Here is a 21,548-nt window from a genome sequence, read left to right on the forward strand (position 1 = left end):
GGTTCAAGCGATTCTCATGCCTCAGCCTCCCGAGTAGCTGGGATTACAGGCATGTGTTACCGCTCCCGGCGAATTTTTTTTTTTTTTTTTTTTGTAGAGATGGGGTTTCATCATGTTGGCCAGGCTGGTCTTGAACTCCTGATCTCAGGGGATCTGTCCGCTTTGGCCTCCCGAAGTGCTGGGATTACATGCATGCACCATTGTGCCCAGCTACATATAATATTTATTCCTTGAAACTACTAAATTGGCCAACATATGTACACCTCAAACATTTCCTCACTAACTTTCATATGCATTTGCAATTGCATTCCAACAGAATAACTTTTGATTCAAATAATAAAAGCTAGCATAAATATACACATTTATTTTACAACTACCTTATTTTATAAATGAAAGAGCTTTTAAATTGTTTTTACTTCATTTCCAGAAAATTCACCTTCTCTGTTTCCTTTTACATCCAGGCAGGAATTTAGCCCTTCCCCTCAGTTCTCATAGCATTTTGTAGACAATTCCTTTTATTATTATTTTCCACATTGTCTTACAGTTGTGGGTGCTGGTATATGCATGTAGGTGGTTATATGCCTCTCTCACTTGTCTGTGAACTCCCCAGCTCACACACTGAATGTCTAAATACATATATGTTGAATGGATAAATACTAAAGTAAATATTTGTGATCTTTGCAGATTACAAACACGTATATTAAAATATATGTGTTAATTTTCATTTTTTCAGAACTTGCCACTGATTTATAGGCTAGAAATTATAACTTTGCCAGCCTTTCCAATATTCCAGCTCTAAGTAATTGATATGAAATAATGCAATATAATGGCAATATTATTTTCTAAAGGGTTTCTCTAGACTTAATGTTTTAGTCTTTATTGACTTCTTTAATCATTTCTTTTAATTAAGCGAATCTTAAATTATAAATGCTAAGTAGTTGCAAATCGAAGGTGACTTTTTAGGAGATTTTTTTCACTAAGGGTTAAGGCTCATTTAACTTACTCCAGGATTAAAAACAATTTTTTTTCCTTAAATAAAGTTATCTTTGAACTATAATTAATTTTATTATCACAGGAGCCTTTAAAAAAAGTGCCACAAATATTTACAACAGGTTTCAATATAAGAATTTTTTTTCTTAAATGAAAAAAGGAAGAGTTGGGGGAAAAAATGTAGTAGTTTGCATGGGAGCATAATTATTTTACATTAAAGCAATCTAAAACAGAATAATGGTTTATATCAGGATGTATGAATTTCCTATGGTGGTTTCTTATTTTATTTTAAAAGTTATTCTTATGAGTTATTTTCCATCTCTAGCATACATTAGTGTGAGAGTATACCATCACTATCACACAGCACTCATTTCTCCGCACTCATTTCTCACCCGTAGGTGGCAGCCATGCTGTTTCGGTGAGGCTGACCCCACCTCTGGGGGAGGGCCATGGCTGAGCTAAGCCAATCAGAACACGGCCTTCCTGGTTGTGGGGCGGGGGGACTCCAAAGCTCCAGTCAAGGGTAAACTATAACCGGGAAGGTGAGTTTTGGAGATGTTTTGAGACATGAGCTCCTTTCCTCCCCAGTGAGGACACAAATGAAGACACCTGCAGCCTTCCAGACTGCTTGCAGCTATTCCACCCCCAGGAATGGAGCTGGCCACTTATTTAAAGGTGCACATACCAAGCCTTATGTGTTTGATAAATAAATACATAAATCATTTTGTATTTGAATGTTCCCATTAAGATAGCGTTCATATAGAAATCGGATAATCTTTTAAAACCTGACCTTCCTAAATGCTTTAGTAAAGAGACATTATATGTAAATCTTTTTCCTAGTTGTACATTATTTACCAGAACTTTATTCTTCTAATTTTATTCTCCATATGTCAAGGTGTTAAATGCCATATGAACTTCTTGGTACTTTGCTAGGGGTCAAACTTACAAACAGTTACTATGTATAATGGTAGAAAACTATGCCAATTTAAAACTATTTCTTCATAGTAGAAAAACAGTCTAAACTTCCCTTCTATTTTTTCAGACTTTTTTTAGAGTCACAAATATGACCACAGAAAATGCATAACTCAGTAAAACTATTTAATTCTATATTGCTTATTAAGGATCTGAAAATGTTTGTGGGATGCTCAGCCTCACACCCTAGTTCTTGTTTCATGATATTCTAACATAAGGAACACAGGTCCTAAGGATTGCCCATCTGTGTTTCATTTTACAGGCAGCGGCACAACCTTTAAATATACATTTGTTTTCCTAGAGTACTCAAGTAATATTTTGGAACTTAATTCATATTTGCTGATCCAAGTTGTTTTCAGTAAGTTCAAAAACAAGTTCACCTTAATTTTAAAGACCCAAGAAGCTCTAATAAGTTTTCAGATAGATAAAAACAATATGACCAATGAGATAGGCCAGCTAAACTATCTTTAATGCTAGCTAACAGATTAAGAAAATAACACTGCTGCACAGAACCAGAAATATATTTTCAAAGTAACCATCACATCCCTACTCATGTTAAGAGAAAGTATTATGTTTCTTCCAAAATCATTAAGTGACTACAATAAGCAATTACGTTTTTAAAAGCATGTTTTACTTTTATTCCAGAGATTCAGTTGATCAAATTTGCTAAATGGGTGTGTGTATATATCTGTACACTCACACTGTATATGTGTGTGTGTGTGTGACATTTAAATTCAGGTGCATTCAACTCAACTGGTTAGAAACATATTATTCCATGAAAGCAGTATATAAAGAGTGTTTCATTTTGAAGTAAACTTTACAAGTAATGGTATGACGGTATATTATTTCTGATGCACTAAGCCTTTGCTGTTCAAAACAATACAATAATTATAGTAAAGTAATATGAGTTCCTCTGAACATTTTAAATACAAGGGCTACATAGTTCCCTTTTCCAAAACATAAGAAAAATTAACATTTTTTCAAACAGGAATTACCAGTAAACAGCCATATATTGAGTTTTTGCATGTGTTTTACTTAGATTTAAGGATCATTTAAAGACGGAAAAGGCAAATTAAGTCAAAACATAAATAGTCTTTCTGTTCTCTTATAAATATTAAAAGGCACCTCCAAAAATTAATAGAAAAAAATCCAATAATTCCAGAGTTCCAAATACCAAGAAGTGTAAAAGTAGACTTTATATACTTTCTGTTTTCCTCATCTATCTATTCTTCTGACATTGAAGGAAAGGAAATCAATGCACAAGTTTAAAAATGTATTAATGTTTTCCCCTTTCAATCTAAGTCTGTAGGATAGAGCCGAAGTAACACTTACACAGCTGATAAGGAGCTGTCTTTCTTTGGCTTCTTCTTTTCTCTGGCATCACTGAAGTCCAGAGCTGCCTTGTCCATGCCAAGTAATTCACTGATTCTGTCTCGGCCGTAGAACTCTCCATACTTATCCATAACCTTGGGGTATGAGAGAAAGCATTTTGTTGGCTTCAACCATTAAGTAACATCATCTATATGTGTGTATAAAACATCTAATTATTTTTATACTTACTGTATATTTGCCCTAACAATCACTTAAAATCTAGTGTATGGCTCACCTTCTGTGATCACACTGCTTAAGGTCTAAACAAATTCACAGCATTTTACATAATACCTATCTGAGGAACAAGATTTCTCTCTCATTCAAGAGAGGGAGACATACCAAGGAAGAAGATGAGCTGAAATAAAAGCATAAGAAATGGAGGGAAATGGAATGAGAATGACCTTTACTAAATTAATACTTTGTGCCAAAAATTATGCTTCATTCCATGTGACTGTCACAATATGTAGGTTTCATGTTATTGATATTCTGCAGATAAAGAAACTGTACCTTAGAAAACTTCATGTAATGTGCCTAAGTTTGCTAAACTCAGCAAGAGATGGGTCCAGGAAGCAACCAGGCCATGCCTGACTCCCCAGCCAATGATCTTCTGCATAGACCTCTGCATGCCAATAGGGGGCACATCACAGGGGTGGCATCCTTCCATGGTCTCGATTTCAACCCTTCAACTCTCTGGCCACAATGCCCATCTTTCCACCCCACTCCCCTGAGTATCCTGACCCCAGCAATTCTTCAGTAACACCAGGACCTGCAACCTTGTCACCATCCTCATTTTAATTATCATCTAATATAGATTCCATGTCTATCATTAGAATAATTCTTAACAATCCCCTTCAGCTTCCTTGCTTATTTCTCTTCTGTCCCATTTGCCTGGCTTTGCCCGTTTGTCATGTTTTTAGAGCAGGGCTTGGATGTGCTCACAGCTCCTCTGTGAGCTCAGTTATGTCCAACTCTGGGATACAGCTCTTCTTGGCCTCTGGTTCATACACCTCCTGAGTCTCACACAGTAATGAAAATGGAGGCCAGGAGTGGTGGCTCACTCCTGTACTCCCGGCTCACTCCTGTACTCCCAGCACTTTGGGAGGCCGAGGTGGGTGGATCATTTGAGGTCAGGAGTTCGAGACAGCTTGGCCAACATGGTGAGACCTTGTCTTTACTAAATATACAAAAATTAGCCAGGCATGGTGGTAGACACCTGTAATCCCAGTTACTTGGGAGACTGAGGTAGGAGAATCACTTGAACCCAGGAGGTGGAGATTGCAGTGAGCTGAAATCATGCCATTGCACTCCAGCCTGGGCAACAGAGTGAGACTCTGTCTCAAAAACAAAAAAAGAAAATGGAGGGAACAGGAAAAGCAATTAAAGACCAGCAGGAGGAGAGATCACTGGTAGCAAAAAAGGAGTCCACTATACAGGAGAAAAGATTACAAAAGGAGACAGAATGTGAAAATACAAGATTGAAGTGAATGAAGAAGGAAATATATTGATGAAAAGAAGGGATTAACAGGTATAAAAAGTGGCTTTTTCTGAATGTATACAATCAAGTAAATTAAAAGAAACCAAAAGAGCCTATGAACATGAACTACTTAGGTTAATTAAAACCATTTGTTTTGCATTATTCTCACAGTGCTAAAAATGGGCTGGGCTGATTTGAGCCGGGGGGATTCTCTGTGGACTGTGTCCTCACATTCCCTGCAGGACAAATTAGGTACCATAGCGGGAAAGCCAGGAACAGGATTAGCTGCCATTATGGTTTATCTATTTATTTGACTACAGATAGAGTTTTCTTCATTAAAGCATGAAACTCTTGCTTTAATAATTTAGAAGCTTCTTCCTTATTCCATTAAATAATAGGAATAAAATGTTCAAATTATTTAAAATCATTTTAAAATTATTCTTTCAAAGCTTTTGCCTAATTTGGGTGTGCTCAGATACACTAGCGCAGTGCTAATCAACATGCCAGGTCATGAGGGAACAAAACACTTGTACCTCCTCCACATAAAAATCGAACACATTGCTTCTAACAAAGTAAAAAAAAATATGCACATATACAAATATACATGTGTATATATGCACATATACGTGTGTGAATATATGCACATATACAAATATACGCGTGTATATATGCACATATACAAATATACGCGTGTATATATGCACATATACAAATATACGCGTGTATATATGCAATATACAAATATACGCGTGTATATATGCACATATACAAATATACGCGTGTATATATGCACATATACAAATATACATATGTGTATATATGTACATATATGTACATGTACACATTTCTATATGTATATACATATGCATACATATGTACACATATGCACACGTACATATGTACACACATACGTGTGCACACGTGTGTATCCATATATGTGTACACCTGTGTATCCATATGTGTATGTGTCTATATACACACACACATATGTGTATGTGTCTATATACACACACACATATGTGTATCCATATATGTGTGTGTGTGTGTGTCTATATATATATATATAGACACACACATACACCTGTAGATACATACAGGTGTGAGCCACCGCGCCCGGCCATTATGTGCTATTCTTGAAATTCATATTTGGCCGGATGTGGTGGCTCATGCCTTTAATCCCAGCACTTTGGTAGGTCAAGGCGGGCAGATCACCTGAGGTCAGGAGTCAGAGACCAGCCAGACCAACATGGCGAAACCCCATCTCGACTAAAAATACAAAAATTTGCCGGGTGTGGTGGCAGGCACCTGGAATCCCAGCCACTCGGGAGACTGAGGCAGGAGAATTGCTTGAACTGGGCAGCTGAGGTTGCAGTGAGCTGAGATCGCGCTACTGCACTCCAGCCTGGGTGACAGAGTGAGACTCCATCTCAAAAATTAAAAAAAAAAAATGGAGACATTAATAGGCAGATAAATTATACCTCAATATCTTATTCTACATCTGAATCACATCAAATTAAAATCTAAACTGTGCTTTAAGAAAAATGTAGAGGGTTCCAAGTAACATTACCTTTCTTTTAACAAATTTGTCCCAGTAGTTGTTGGGAAATGACCTAAAATATAGAAAAGCATAGAAGTAAATAGTATTATTTTTAATGACAAATAATAACATATCATTTGGGATATATGGCATACTTAAAATAATGTGAAAACATATATCCTGCCACGTAAACTTACAATGAATTTGGCTAACATCACATAATTTCCTGCATCATAGGTATTTGAATATTATTTTAAATATTAACATGTAAATATATACAAAAGATTATAAGCTGATACTTTAATGGAGAAGAATATGAGCATATTTATTAGGTAGCATTGTTATATTTATTTGTTTATAACATATCAGTACATAGACCTTTTTATCAATTGCCTTTAAAAATTAAAGTATCTAGAAACCTGTCATTGTTTTTCCCATGAAGAAAAAAATCTCCTTCCCACCACTTATCCTCACAGAAACTTCGAGCATAGCAGCAAAGCACAACTCTAGCGTCTTCACTAATACATAGAGAGTTTACCTAAAGGGACTGACTTGCTTAGAAATTAGTATTAATGGTAGAATTGCTAAACAATACATTTAGCATTTAGGATAAACATGTATCATGTATACATAATCTCCATTTGACAACTCGGAACCCATTAGCAAATGACTTTTTAATTAGCAAAACTAATCACAATTTTAAAAAGATTTCACTCGAATAGTAAATATAAATTATTACAACTATTGCACTAATTCTTTTTACAGTGAAAAAATTATACTTTTGTGATGGATTTATACTCAGAACAGCAGCTAGTAGTTTGGGTCTTGATCTCACAGGGCTAAATGTTTATTGGCTAGAAAAAGCATTTGTTTTTCTGTCTTACATCTTACACCGTGTCCTAATATTTAGTTAGTTTCATGCTAGGGTGCTTGATGGTACTGAAAGTTGATAACTCAGATATATTCAAGGTGTAAAATTCAATGTATTTTCCTTTAATGCTACAACTTTTTCGTTAATGAATAATTTTTGCCTCCTCCGCTTTTGGATGAGATAACCCTGCCTGCAGGTCATGCACTTCCTGCCACACACATCCCTGAACGCTGAGTAATGGATGTGAAGTTCCATCAGTGCTTTGGAAATGAACTCTAAGCCATTTTTAATTAAGGAATTCAGAACTCAGAGGGCAAAAATTGAGGACATCCACCATTAAGAGTTGGACAGCACTGAGTCTTTAGATTCTTCTTGGCTGAATATATAACTATTATTCACCTCTGCTAAACTTTTGACAAATCTGCAGGAACTCCAACCAAATATTTTCATGTCTGAAATTTTTGAGTGCAGAAAGTCTCATATAATTATTTACTCACTGTGTGTTGATTACGAGTCTATCCCACTGGCCTTTAATATCATCTTCTGAAGGCTGTTCTGTAATATAAAGCCCATCAAATTCCAATTTCCGTGCCACTTCCTTTTCTCGCTTAAAAATAACCAATGGGACCTACACAGGAAAAATAAATATGTTAAAATTAGTTTAGATTTACTGGCATATCTTGTGGTCACTATCTTTACAAAACAGCTTTTGGAAAGAAATATTTCCTGTGTACTTCTAAGGAAGGTAAAAATGGAATGAAAATGAATCAGCTATATTCAAGCAGGAAGAAGCATCTAGAAGGTTTTGGAAAAACAGAAGATAGAATAGATATTACATATATGCATATGTTTTTAAACACATAGGGTCTTATAGATAATTACACTAATGAAATCATTTTTAAACTTCAAAGATGAAAAGATGATTATGCAAAATCATTTTGTTTACATATATCTCTCAACATGAATGAATGAAATAAAATTTAGCAATTGCAGCAATGTTCCCAAAGGCATGCTACTCAAGTGCAGTTTTATTTGAGAAACCTCTTTAATAATTTCATGCTCAGCATCACCACATACTATTTTGAGATAAATTTTAATTTCAACATCAGCAAAAATCTGTCAGTTTGTCAAAATATTTCCAGAACATAATGATTCTCTAGAACATAATGATTCTCTTTTTACATGGACAGACTTTACACAAGGCACAGATAGCAGATAGACACAGATATTCTGGAAATAGCCAAGAATATGCACTCCCATAAAACAAAATAAACGGGAGGAAAGGAGTTCCTGAATAACTCTTTACATTCTAGTCTTTTACTCTGAGCCCTGGTTTTTCACACGTCTTCTGCAAGATTTACAACCAGAGGCAGAGGACAGTGAAAGTGAAATAAAGGCATTACAGTAAAAAAGCAGCTTGCTAGGAAAAGATAAAGAGGTTTGGACAGGTAATGGGCAGCCCTGAGCACTCAGAGAGATTATCTTGGGTTCTATTCACCAAATTATATTGTTCCCTTGGCAGGCCTCTAGGGATAAATCTGCATTATTTTCTGGGTGAAGTGTGACAAATCATGAGGCATTTCTGCCAAGAATAGCAGTAGATACTTCCCTCATAATAAAACTATAAAATGACTCCTAGGATTGACACAATATATTTCTATAAGTCTTAATACACCAAGTATCACTGCATTACCATGAGACATAGTGGGTGGGTGAGCTCACTTCTGTAGGGCCAAGTTATAGGCGAAATTCTCTATGTGAATAATTATCAGTACATGAAAGAAAGCTACTTTAAGACAGCTCATGGCCATAGCCCCTTCCCAGGGCGGACTAGTCAATGTAGACATAAAAAGGCCAGGCTCCAATGCCCCAGGCCAGGACAGCCCTGAAGGGGCATCCCAGCTTTGGAGACGGCACCTGCTGTGTCTACAGTAGCCCAGCTTTCCCCTCTGTCCCATCCTTCCTCCATTTGCCCCATGCATGTTGATTCATGGAGCATTCCCTCAGAAACTTTGTGCACAAAATTTCCAGCTCAGAATCTGCTTCCCCAGAAGTCCAGCCTGCAAAACACACACACACACACACACACACACACACACACACACAGACACACACACACACACACAGGTACCTTGGTGCCTTACTATCTTACTTTCAAGCAGTAGTATCCAATGATGCAGAAGAAAGAAATGACCGTGTGCAGAATAGCTAAGATACGCAACGTGGGCTCCATGTAGCCGCTGCTCTCCTCTAGTACATAGTGAACTGCGATGATTCTATGGGAGCTGCTGTCCAGGCTGGTCACTTTGGCATTTTCACTTGAACTTCTCGTGGGGAGCTCCTTTCCTTCAACCACAGAAGAAGTGGAGACCTGATTCAAAGCATTTAAAGTAGAGTCAGTTTGCTGCATCTAAGATACCATTGGAAGCAAAAGACAAAAGAAATACAGCCCTTTCAGCAAATAGTTGGATGTGAAGTCACTGCATAATGAAAGGACTAATAGCAAAGGCTAAGAACGATAGCTTTTCAAAAACCAAAGGCAAGTAATGAACATACTTTTAAAATTCATTCTTATTCAACCAAAAATTCTGAGGATTCCAATGCATGCTAAAAAATTAGATGGCTAAGCTCTCTTCTCAATCACAAAAGAATGTAATATAATATGGTATGCCACACCCAGGCATAGTCACAAGTAAGATATTCAGCTAAATTAGGCTGTGGGGAAGCCCTCTGCTAAATCAAATGCCCTTCAGCTGAGGCATTTCTCACTTCTCAGGAACAAATCTATCTTGCCTTCCTAGATAACAGTGATATCAGTGCCTAGGCACCAGTATTTCATAATAGGTTTAGACATGTTCACTAGCAGTAGTAGTAGATATGTTCATCGTGAAATCTTTACATTCATTTCTATTTGGAGTTTTATACCAGTAATTAAAACAGTGAGATGTACGTACCTTATAGAAGAGCAAGATGAAATTGATAGCAAATGCGACAAATAAGGCTAACATTCTCATGTTGTAAAAGTTGCGAGCAAAATAGTTCTGAGGGTGAAAAACATTATGAAAAGGTCACTGAATCAACAGGCTTGAAACCTGCAGTCAATTTAAATAAAGCATTCATTCATTTACCCCAAACAATTGATCGCAAGCCTACTGTTTCAAGCACCATTCTTGGTGCTGCAGACCTAACAGTGAGGGAGAACATTTCTGCCACCGTGGAGGAGATAAAGAATAAAAAAGCATACCCACAAGTGAAAAACATAATTTCAGAGAATGTTAAATGCTAAGAAGAAAACTACATCGGGTTAGGAGCTTAGGGAATAGGGGTGCTATTTTAGATGGTGTTGGTCTGGGAAGGTTTATCTCAGGAGGTAAGCTTTGAACAGAGAGGCCTGAATGCACAAGCGGGGAGCAAGTCATACAAATATTTGGGGAAAGAGTGTGTCAAAGAGAGGAGCGACAAGGGCAGAGGCCCTGAGTTAGGAGTGATGTTGGTGTGTTTGAGAAATAGGAGGAAACACAGTGAGAAGAAGGGAGACTGATGTGTGGGGGTGGCAGGGGGATGTGATCAGACAGGTGAGCAGGGGGCAGGGTTTCGTAGGCTTCTGATAAAAGGTTGTCTTGTCTTTGACAGTGTGGTGGTTCAGTTTACAACCTCTGAGGCCTCACTGCCTGGATATGAAGCCTGCCTCCTTCCATTTCCTAGTGTGGGATATGGACAAATGACTTAATCTTTTCTGTAGCATCGCTCTGCTCATCTGCATACGAAGTGGGAATAACAAAAGACCTTAACTCTTAAGTGGGCTTTGAAGATGAAATGAGTTAATATAGGGAAAGTTCGTTATTAATATAATTATGTTGATTATCTATAATAAATGTAATATTCTAGTATAATTATTATTTTATTGTAGGTGGGATGGGAAGCTATCAGAGGATTTCAGGAGGGCTTGGTGCAGTTGGATTATGATTTGGAAGGTCCACTCCAGCTACTATGTGAAAACTGATAGCAGTGGAACAACAGTGAAAGCAGGAGGACCCGTTAGAAAGTTAGTACAAGACGTCAGGCAGAGGTGAGGTTCATGGTGGTGGATTGAACTTAATGGTACCTGTGGAGATGGCAAGAACTGGGCAGACTCGATGTATTTGGAACAACTGAGAAGAATTATCGTTGGGTTGTATTTAAGGTGGGAAAGAGAGGGTTCAAAGATGATACATTCTGAATTTGGGAGCCTGAGCAACTAAGGGAACAGCTGGTACAATTATTGGGCTGGGAAAAAATAAAGCCTAGAGAAGTGGGTTTAAAGTAACAGGTTATGGTGGACATTAAGCATTTGTTTTAATATTAAGTGGGAGATGTCAATATAATTTAAGTGGATATGTCAGGGGATTTACCATAATAAAGCTACATCAAAATGTAACACCTCAGAATGATATTCCCCTCTGTGTACACACCCCATCTCTGTTCGTGTCATTTCCCCACACAGGACCCCATCTTTACTGCCAGAGCTTATTAGAACAAGGCTGTCCACCACACCCAGACTGGGTCAGTTTCACTGGTTCTCCTTGGAAGGTGGATCTGGGTCACAGAGGCTGAGTTAGCTAGGCTGAGCTCTCACTTAGGGGAAAAGGGGCCTTTGTTAGACGGATGTGGCCATGATTGGTCATGTGCATGCAAATCGGTGAGCCGAGAAAGATAGCAAAGAGATGCAGGAAAAGGGAGGAGCTGTGCAGAGACAACAGAACATGTGAACCCTGACACAGTGAAAGCTGGAAGCCAAATCTCAACTACTTGGTTTACACAACTGTAGTTAAACACGTTCTTCAGGAACCCACTGGGGTATTGCAGCGCCCATTCAACCTTTAAACCACCTGTAATAGAACTATACCTGCAGCCATGGAAGCCATTATGGCATACCAAATTAAGAATTATTCAGAGTTATCTAGGAAACATTTCTGTTCAGTGAACTCTGTATTAAACAATATAGGGAAAATACAAGATGGTTTAGGAAATGTAGTTACAACTAAATTAAAATATATTTGCATAAAATATATAATACATAAACATGTTTAAAGATAAGCATTTAGAATATATAATTACTGAGGACAGTCCACTTTCCTTATAGGTGAAATGCTGTAGTTCATTGAGGTTCTGAGTTGTCAATTTTTGATTTCTCAAGGGCTAAAAACACTAAATATGACTCTGCTGTTCAAATGGCTTTCTTATGAGGGTTGTTCTTAAATTCTAGGTCTAACATCACTGGTCAGTACCTCTTGTAGGTGGATTCTACATGCTTATCCCCTATCCTTTTCCTCCCTTATAAAAATTATAAAAATTTATAAAAATTATGCATATATACACACATATAATTATACATATAATTATAAAAATTATACATATATACACATATGTTTAATTTTTATAAAGGAGGAAAAGAATAGGAGATAAGCATGGAGGAAAAGGATAGGAGACACACATATATGTATATATGTGACATTACACACGCATGTTAATAAAGGCCTTTCAAACAATATTTTTAAGAATTTCAAGATAAATATGAATAGACAGAGAGAGCTGTACCTTTTGTTTTCCAAATATGAATGTGTGCTTTACTAATTAGGGGAACACCTCTGTAAAATGTACAGGACACTATATAAAGAACTGTAATCCCTCTCTTAAAGAACAATTTTGAATAGACCTTCTTATTATCAATGGAAAGTGGCTCAATTAGCTAATATTTTTATACCTGGATTTTTAAGTAAAAGGGTGATGTTATAGAAAGACTGACTATGGCTCAATTAGCTAATATTTTTATACCTGGATTTTTAAGTAAAAGGGTGATGTTATAGAAATACTGACTAATCTAGTTCTGGAACATTTTTGAATTACTTGTGTCCTAGAAGGCACATCTTGCTTTAAAATCTGTTGCAGGTCCTTAGAATATGTTTATTCACTTGTCCTGATGTCTTTGTGGGCAGACACTGGGAGCACTGTCCTGGCAGGAATCAAATGAAAGGGTTTCAGGGAGTGTGAACATGAGTAGAGGTTATGGGTTTGACAGTAGGGAGCAGTGGGCCAGAGACATTCACTATAAAAGATAAACACACTACAATGAGCAAATCAAACATGTGCTGGACTAACCTGGTTCCCTAATTGCCACTCAGGGAGAGGTCAGCAAACATTTACTGAGCCTAAATTATTATGGTATTGCACTATATCAGTAACAATATTCATTCTAAAACATCTTACTAGAAGTTTCTGTTGATATGCTATGATTTTCTTCCAGAATGCTGACTCTGGCACTTCTGGTTCTCCGTATCTGTGTGTGTGAAGCTGCCTCAACTTTTGTTTGCCCTTGTCTTCCTTGGCTTTCTCTTCTTTTTCTCCATCTTCTCCCCTATGAAAACAAACAAACAAAACATAAGCTCTCCAGAAACTAAAGAACTAAACGGGTGTTGTGGAAAATTACCCAAGTGAACAAATATTTTAGACCATCATATTACTTTTGAAAACTAATTTCTTTTCCGGTGAATGATAATATCCTGAATTTTAGAATCAGGGGTAGGATTTTCTGTTGATCAGAGTCCCCTGTAGATGGGTAATTCTGTAAAGTTGAAATATAGAGGACATTTTATAGGCTTGAAGAATCTTTATGCATAGCAGATTCCTTCCAATTCTGCAATAAAGCATTAAAAAAATGAAGAATGATTTTGCGATGACTGTCCCACATACCCTATTTTTAAATTATAATTTCAATGCTATTTTTTTTTTTTTTTTTGAGACGGAGTCTCGCTCTGTCACCCAGGCTGGAATGCAGGGGCGCCATCTCAGCTCACTGCAACCTCCAGCTCCCGGGTTCAAGTGATTCTCCTGCCTCAGTCTTCCAAGTAGCTGGGATTATAGGCATGTGACACCATGCCCAGCTAACTTTTTTTTTATATTTTTAGTAGAGATGGGGTTTCACCATGTTGGCCAGGCTGGTCTTGAACTCCTGACCTTATGATCCGCCCACCTCAGCCTCCCAAAGTGCTGGGATTACAGGTGTGACTGGGATTACAGGTGTGTGAGCCACCACGCCCAGCCTATAATTTTAATGCACAATTTTTAACATTTTCCATTAAGATTTAAAATCAGAGGCCTACACACTTAATTGTTCACATGTATAAAGTGTATCATTATACTCTGACATATATTAATTGTAATTAATTTTATTAAATAAAATATATTAAGTGAATTATAGTAATGATATATTAATTCCAACAATAATGGAATTAGAAGAATTGACATTTGATATCCTTTAGGTGCAAAATATCAGTCCTTCATTAAATTAAAGTGAAGTCATATGTATTAATACATAAACCAGAAATATTAATATATATAAGCTATACTTAATCTTAACTCATATGAGGTATATATTAGTTAAAGAATTGCCATTGAAATGCCTGCCTTGCTGTTATTTGTGTCTACTTTTTATGTGGCCATTTTTACAACTGACCCAATAGTGTGAGATCTATGACAATGAATAGTGCTGACTACAAAAACATAACGATGAAAACAGACCAAAGAAAATAACAGAATAGAGGAGAAAATTTCAATGCTATGGGAGAATAGTGGCACTACAGGCACCTAAAAGCTTCCTTTCTTTCCTCCCCCAACTTTTCAAATGTGCGTATAAAATTCTATAAACGTGGAGAAAGATGTAGGCTTCGATTATTCGGAGAAACCTGATGTTACGAGGGAGTTATGCATTTTCATCGCCTCACATCCAGCTCTTTTTTATTGCTGCGTTGATACCAGGAGTGTTGGTGAAAATGAAGGTTCCCAGGCCCCACACCAGACCTGCTGAGGCAGGATCTATGGCTTGGGGCCCAGGAATGTTTGTTTTAACCAACTCTCCTGGGGATTTTTATTTTTATGCATGTGGCCCTGGGTCTATGGTTTAAGGAGCACCACTCCACAGGATTCTATGAAAGTGCATTTGGAATGTTTGTTTCCTCCCTTCTTGGAAAGGACAGGAATACATGAGTGATTTTTAAAGACAGAATTGTGGCCCTGAGTCCTCTTACAAACAGCATTCCATGCAATCACTGGAGTCTTTCCCGCTGAGAGGGAATCACACAAATGGAGGTCCCCATGGAATGAGAGGAAAAGACTAGACTGGCAGCCCTGGGGGCGTCTACAGTGATCCCTGCCCATGGCCTGAGGTCCTCGCTGTCAGAGCCTCTCCACAGAGATGGCACAATTAGTTCTGTGGCTCCTTGACAATATGAGATTCTCCCTTGCAGCTCCCAAAGACAGAGTACAAGAAAAAGAGATGTAATGACAAACTGAAACGAAGGAAAGGTATATGCAAACTATACATACTCGGCTTTTTCAGGTTCAGATTTGGTTTCTTCTTTTTCTTCCTTTTCTTCTTCTTTTGCCTTCTGTTCCTTGAATGAGTCAATGGGGAAAAGAAAACCAGGATTACCCATCACCTTTGAATGAATTGAGGGAGCCATGTGACCATGTGTCAAACCATAACCTATATAAGATACCCTCTTGCTTATACCACGATAAAAGCGCCACGTGTTTTTCATTTTATAGGGCCGAACATCTCCCGCTTCTTCCGCACACTGACCTACTGCACCAGCAGTAGGGACAAACTTTCTGGACTCCTTTTCACTCTCTTTTCTCATTTCAGAAATATCCCTCTTTATCTTAAGCACCTACTAAAATCTTACTCATCCTTCAATGCCAATTTAAGTCCTACCTCTTCATTCTTATCTAACTACTTTAAACCATACCGGCATTGCCATTTTCTCAACACAAGCAACCCCTACTGCCCTGCCTATACTATTTCACAGTTAACCGTTTTCTGGTTTCTTCATGTGTGTTAGTTTTATCTCTGGAATAAACTTTTTAAGGTAATTTGAAGGCAGTGACCCCATCTTACCTTTGAATTCCCTATGATACCCAGTGGTGTCAGACACTTGGAAAATATGCCATATTCATGGGTGGAATGATGGCTCTAAGGACTAATGACTACAAAGAACATACAATGGAAACAGGCTAAAGAAAATCACAGAACAGAGGAGAAAATTTCAATGCTCTGTGAGAATAATGCCACTTACAGGTATCTAAAAGTTTTCTTTCTTTTCCCAACTTTTCAAATGTGCATATAAAATAAGTGGAGAAAGATGTAGGCTACAGTTAGGGTGGGTACTGAAGCTTACACCTTAATAGTTTAAGATAATTTAATAATTCATAGGGACCCTTAAAAACACTAACTTTGTCTACCAAAAAGCATTTCTCTTTGGAAATTCAAGTCACATAGGTAACACCGTTCTGGCGCTAGCAAGAAACCTGGTCTAATGATCATTTATTATACCCACCTGAAGTCCAGAGAGAATGCTGCTGTGACTTAGAGATAAATTACCTGAAATTTTTCCTGCACCTCAGGCATGGGGACTGGGTTGCTCATGAGGTCACTGAGCCCAGCATTTGGATTATGAGGAATCAGTTTGTACTGTCCTCCTTCTCTCTTCAGATCCAGGCCAAAGATGTCCGAAAGAAGGTCACTTTCCTCTGTCAGCTCCTTTAAGTCGGTCAGATCCTCGGAGGGCAGGGCGGCTTCCAGGGGTTTCCTCTCTCCCTCCTCCCCATCTCCTCTAACCTCATCCTGAGTGGGGTCTGGCATGTTGGCTAACAGTTCTGCAACTTTGATCTTTTTAGCACCTTCGACGAGGCTTCCCCCAAGCAGCAGGCTGCAAATGATGCGGGAAAAGCCTCTGAAAACGCTGGCCACGAAGTGCAAGAGGGTCATGAAAATACTCCAGTAGGACGAAAAGAAGGCCGTGACCATGTCCTTCACGGTCATCTTTTTTACTTTTTTCATCTGCTTCTTCAGGCTCTTCAGACTGAGCATTCGCATAAGGGTCAAGATATTGTACCTGAGCGCAAACAGGGCCGACTTGACCGTCAGGATGGAGAAGAACGCCATCCTCGGGCCCTGCTCTTCCGGCCTCTCCTTCTCGCTTTCTTCCTTGTTCGCTGACCTCCCGTTCAAGTCCGACTCCGAGATCTGAGCCGCCAGCTGCATTTCAAAGATGGTGTCCTCGCAGAAGTTCACGAAGAGTTCCATCTTCTCTTTCTCTCCTCCTTCGTTGACCACGTCAAATATGAACTGTCTTTTGGACTCCTTGACCTGGGGCTTCTCCCACTGGGTTCGGCTGGACTCACTGATTTCAAAATAGACTCTCTCGATGCGTTTGGCGCTTCCCATGATTTCGATGCGGCCCAGAAAGGGCTGGAAATAATTCAGGACGCTCTCTGCTAATTCCAGAAAAGTCTGAAGTCGGGTATCGTTGGGCATGTGCTCGGAGAGGTTTGTCAGAAGGACGGCGACATTGAAGCCGATGTCCTTCGCAGGTTCGTGGAAGCGTTTGACGAACTCTTCGTAGTCGAGGGTTTCATTCTCATCCGTCTCCGCACAAGACAGAAGAAATTCCGTTTCTGACTGCGTGTAGTGCTTATGGCTCTCCATCGCTTTGTGGAAGTCCCTCTTGGAGATGACTCCCTTGCCATCGGGGTCATATTCTTTAAAAGTATCAGACGACGTCAAATCCTTTAGTTTTAAGAACATGTCAAAAAATTTGAGAATCATCTCCACATTGTTGGAAGATTCCACAAGCATATCCACCATCTGTTTGCCAATCGTTCCATTAACAACATTACCTGGTGGTAAAGCAGTTGCATTTGTTTAAAATAAACTGTAACAAAATCAATGATCATACAGAAGATAACAATATAGATCTTTAATAACATCTGAATCAAGGATATGTCCCTGTTTATCTCTCTCTCACTCTATGAAAAGATAATTATTTCTAAACTATAGTTTAAAAAATGATTACACAAACATGCATAACCCCATTTACAGAGTAATTAGACTGACACACATAAAATATTTCAACAAAAGTTGACATTTTCCCCCTCAATCAAAGAAGCAACGTGTTTTAGATAAAGAAAATGAGCCAAAGAGCCAGAAACTAAAATCGTTTCATATTAATAATAAAAATAAACATTTGCTCAGCCCTTTAGAGTTGAAAAATCACTATCATAGACAACATCTGATTTAATGTTCATATGTAAGGCAGGTACTTTTTGTTAACCCTAATTTTACCGATGAGGAAATAATTGAAGTTCAACAAGACTAAATTAATGGGCCCATTGTGACTTAATTATTAAAGGTTAGTGCCAGGTCTTCAGACCAGATCCTGAGAGCAAACTGTACGCTTTTTCTGATTCATAATGAAAAGCACCTTTCTACATTTCTTCACGAGTCAGTGTGTATAGTTGTTAGAAAATGGCAGATTCCTGAACTACAGGATCACAGAATGCTTTTAGTCATTGAACAGAACGTGCTATATAACATAAAGACAGGCAGGAGAAGAAAGGTCGCTGGTCAGAGGTCCACAGAGTCAATCGGAGAAGCAGTAAGCACCGTGGTGTTAAGAGTGTGGGATCTGGAGCCACATTGTTGGGTTTGAATCCAGGCTTAATGTGCTCAGCAACCTGGGCAGATTTCTTAGCCTCTCTGTACCTCAGTTTCCTCATCTGCAAACTTGAGATAATATTACCATTGAACTGATAAACTTGTTACTAGGATTAAATAAGTACTTAATTCAGTGTCTGGCACGTTATGAGGCTGGTTTTAAGTCACTGCTGTGGTTGCTGCTACTGCAGTTATTATTGTTGCTGTTTGTTTGTTAGTATTTAACCCAAAATTCGAATCGGGGCCATGCATGGAAAAATGGATCCTGTGTTTAAAGGGTATAAAGTGGCTACTGCTGCCGCCGACTAAGGGCTTTAAGCAGATGCTGCCACTTCAAAGTCCTAGCACGAGGCGTGACAGCTGCCTCAGTTAACTAAAGTGGAGTTATGCCATGTATGGCAGACGCGGAGAGAAAATAGGAAGAAGTTTAAGAAAAAGTGATAGGCACCGTAATACCAAACATTTCTTAGTTGTTTTGGTTGTATTTATAGGATTCCACTGAATTCTCATATCAATATCTATCATTTCTATTTTGCAGAGGAGGAAACTGAAAAAATGGAGATGTAGCTTGTCCAAGGGTCATACCTCCCAGAGGTAAGGAAGCCAGGATTTAAACTCTGGCGGTGGATTTGGAGCCCAAGCTCTTAACTGCTACATTTCCTGCCTGCTACAGAAAAAAAAAAAAAAAAAAAAAGCAATAACAAACAAAATAAGCTGGGAAGAAAAAAAAAGAGAAAATTAAAACTGAGGCTGTGGTGGGGAGAACAAGACTACCACTGCCAGCTGCGCTGGAGGACAGAGGCTTTCCCAGCAGTGCCACGGCTTTAAGAACCCAAAGGAGTGACTCTGTGGTCTTTTCAAAGCAGCAGCTTACACAGCTGACAGTTACCCAAATGTCCGAAACCCCTACTGATTATGGACAAACACACTAACAAATAAAATATTCTTTATAGACTGGAGAGCTTACTTTTTAGGATATCACTATGAAATGAAAAGTGCTGTTATAAAGTACTACTATTTTCATTTTGTAGATATGTAAACTGAGATATGCAGGATCTCCCTTTAAAAAAAAACTAATGTGAGAAAAAGAATAATAAGCCAGCAAGAAATCCAAGGCATCTATCATATCTGAGTGCTATTTTATTCTATGCTACACTCTGATTCCATAAGCCCATGCTGATCCTTTAAATAAGATAATAAAGAGAATTTAAAAGTATAAATCAAAACTACCTTCTAACATGGACAGCAACATGACCACCATATCCTTCTGCAGATCCATTAATTCTTTTAATAGCTCAATTTGACTGGAATCCTGAAAATATGAACATTGCATTTGAGATAATACAAGAAAACTATGCAGCAAGAACATCATACTTATTCTCACAAAAAGGATGCTGCTCTGGCAATAAATAGTAACCACTTGAAGCATTATGGAACTAAAGGAGGGGCCAAATATTAAAAATAGTTGTTATACTTTACAATTAAAAAGTATTACTGATTTCAACTCGTGTTCTTTAAAGTATTTGCAGGCCGGGCGCAGTGGCTCATGCCTGTAATCCTAGCACTTCTTTGGGAGGCCGAGGCGCACAGATCACCTGAGCTCAGGAGTTTGAGACCAGGCTGGGCAACATGGCAAAACCCCGTCTCTACTAAAAATACAAAAATTTAGCTGGGCAGGGTAGTACACACTTGTAGTCTCAGCTACTCAGGAGGCTGAGGCACAAGAATTGCTTGAGCCTGGGAGGCGGAGGTTGCAGTGAGCAGAGATCACGCCACTGCACTCCAGCCCAGGTGACAGAGCAAGACTGGGTCTCAGAAAAAAAGAAAGTATTTGTACCGACAATGAACATATATAGCAATAATATGAAAGAACCATAACAGTGGAATATTCTCCAATGCCAAGCAAGACTCAAGACCTTCTGCACATTTGACATCTATCTTATCTTTTATTTGAAAAGCCTGCATTTTTTTCTTCTAACTTTCTAACTTCTTCTAGGTGCTATTATGTAAAAATCAACTTCATATAGAAGAAATATAGGCATATAAGCACCATAGAAGATAAACTTATAAATGTATTTGTTAGATAAATTAACCAAAAACCTACACAGGTATTACCTATTAGTACAACATTGTACTAATATTACACAATGTATCTTATTTACCAATTTGATTAAGCTTTCCAGTATTACTCTGGTTAAAATTTTGTTTTTGCTTTTGATTTTTTACCATAAAGAAACATTCTTTTTCAAAGACATATTGTGTCTAAACATCACTACGCTTAGCTATAGTCCCTGGAAATACGGATCATACTTACATCTGCACAACTTTACATCTCATCCATTTTTTAAACTATTCTTTAAAAAATTTGTACAAGGCATTTTTGGTACATATGAAGCTACACAGTGTTGGGAAGATGAGACGTTTTCTTTCTAAATAGCTGTTATGGAAACTTTATAAACCATGAACAAGTGCTAGGTAGCACCAGATGTTAATACCCTGATGGAAAAACATCAGGATGAGAACTCTCTTGTGAGGGTCTACATTTGGTTCATATGTTGGTTTCCTTTACTTACCAAAATATCCCTAGTGATTAAATGAAAGACTGGAATTTCCCTATTGGGCTGAAGTCACCAATAACTCCATACTGACATTCTCTCCTTGACCAAACTCTAGTCAGGTACCTCTGAGCCCTCTTCTCAACTTGGCCTCAACTTTGGTCTATAAAGACTTGAGCAAACACTAATATAGTTTCTAACTGTTCAAGACTGCATGTCAAGGATGATCCCAGCCCTCCACTAAAGTA

General features: G+C 38.1%; 1 protein-coding gene across 22 annotated transcripts in view; it reads right to left on the minus strand.

The window, feature by feature from the left end:
- Nucleotides 1–21,548, minus strand: part of RYR2 (ryanodine receptor 2) — a 788,912-nt gene that overhangs the window by 33,625 nt on the left and 733,739 nt on the right. For all 22 annotated transcript variants that reach the window (XM_063790296.1, XM_063790294.1, XM_063790292.1 and 19 more), the window contains 9 exons: nt 19,976–20,057; nt 16,631–17,928; nt 15,577–15,644; nt 13,462–13,609; nt 10,170–10,256; nt 9,368–9,586; nt 7,713–7,843; nt 6,375–6,417; nt 3,295–3,428 (listed from right to left, as the gene is read on the minus strand). In XM_063790296.1, the coding sequence (XP_063646366.1) occupies nt 3,295–3,428; nt 6,375–6,417; nt 7,713–7,843; nt 9,368–9,586; nt 10,170–10,256; nt 13,462–13,609; nt 15,577–15,644; nt 16,631–17,928; nt 19,976–20,057 (2,210 nt within the window). The remainder of the gene's footprint in view (nt 1–3,294; nt 3,429–6,374; nt 6,418–7,712; nt 7,844–9,367; nt 9,587–10,169; nt 10,257–13,461; nt 13,610–15,576; nt 15,645–16,630; nt 17,929–19,975; nt 20,058–21,548) is intronic.

This window comes from Pan troglodytes, chromosome 1 (assembly GCF_028858775.2).
Source record: "Pan troglodytes isolate AG18354 chromosome 1, NHGRI_mPanTro3-v2.0_pri, whole genome shotgun sequence".
Classification (NCBI taxonomy): domain Eukaryota; kingdom Metazoa; phylum Chordata; class Mammalia; order Primates; family Hominidae; genus Pan; species Pan troglodytes.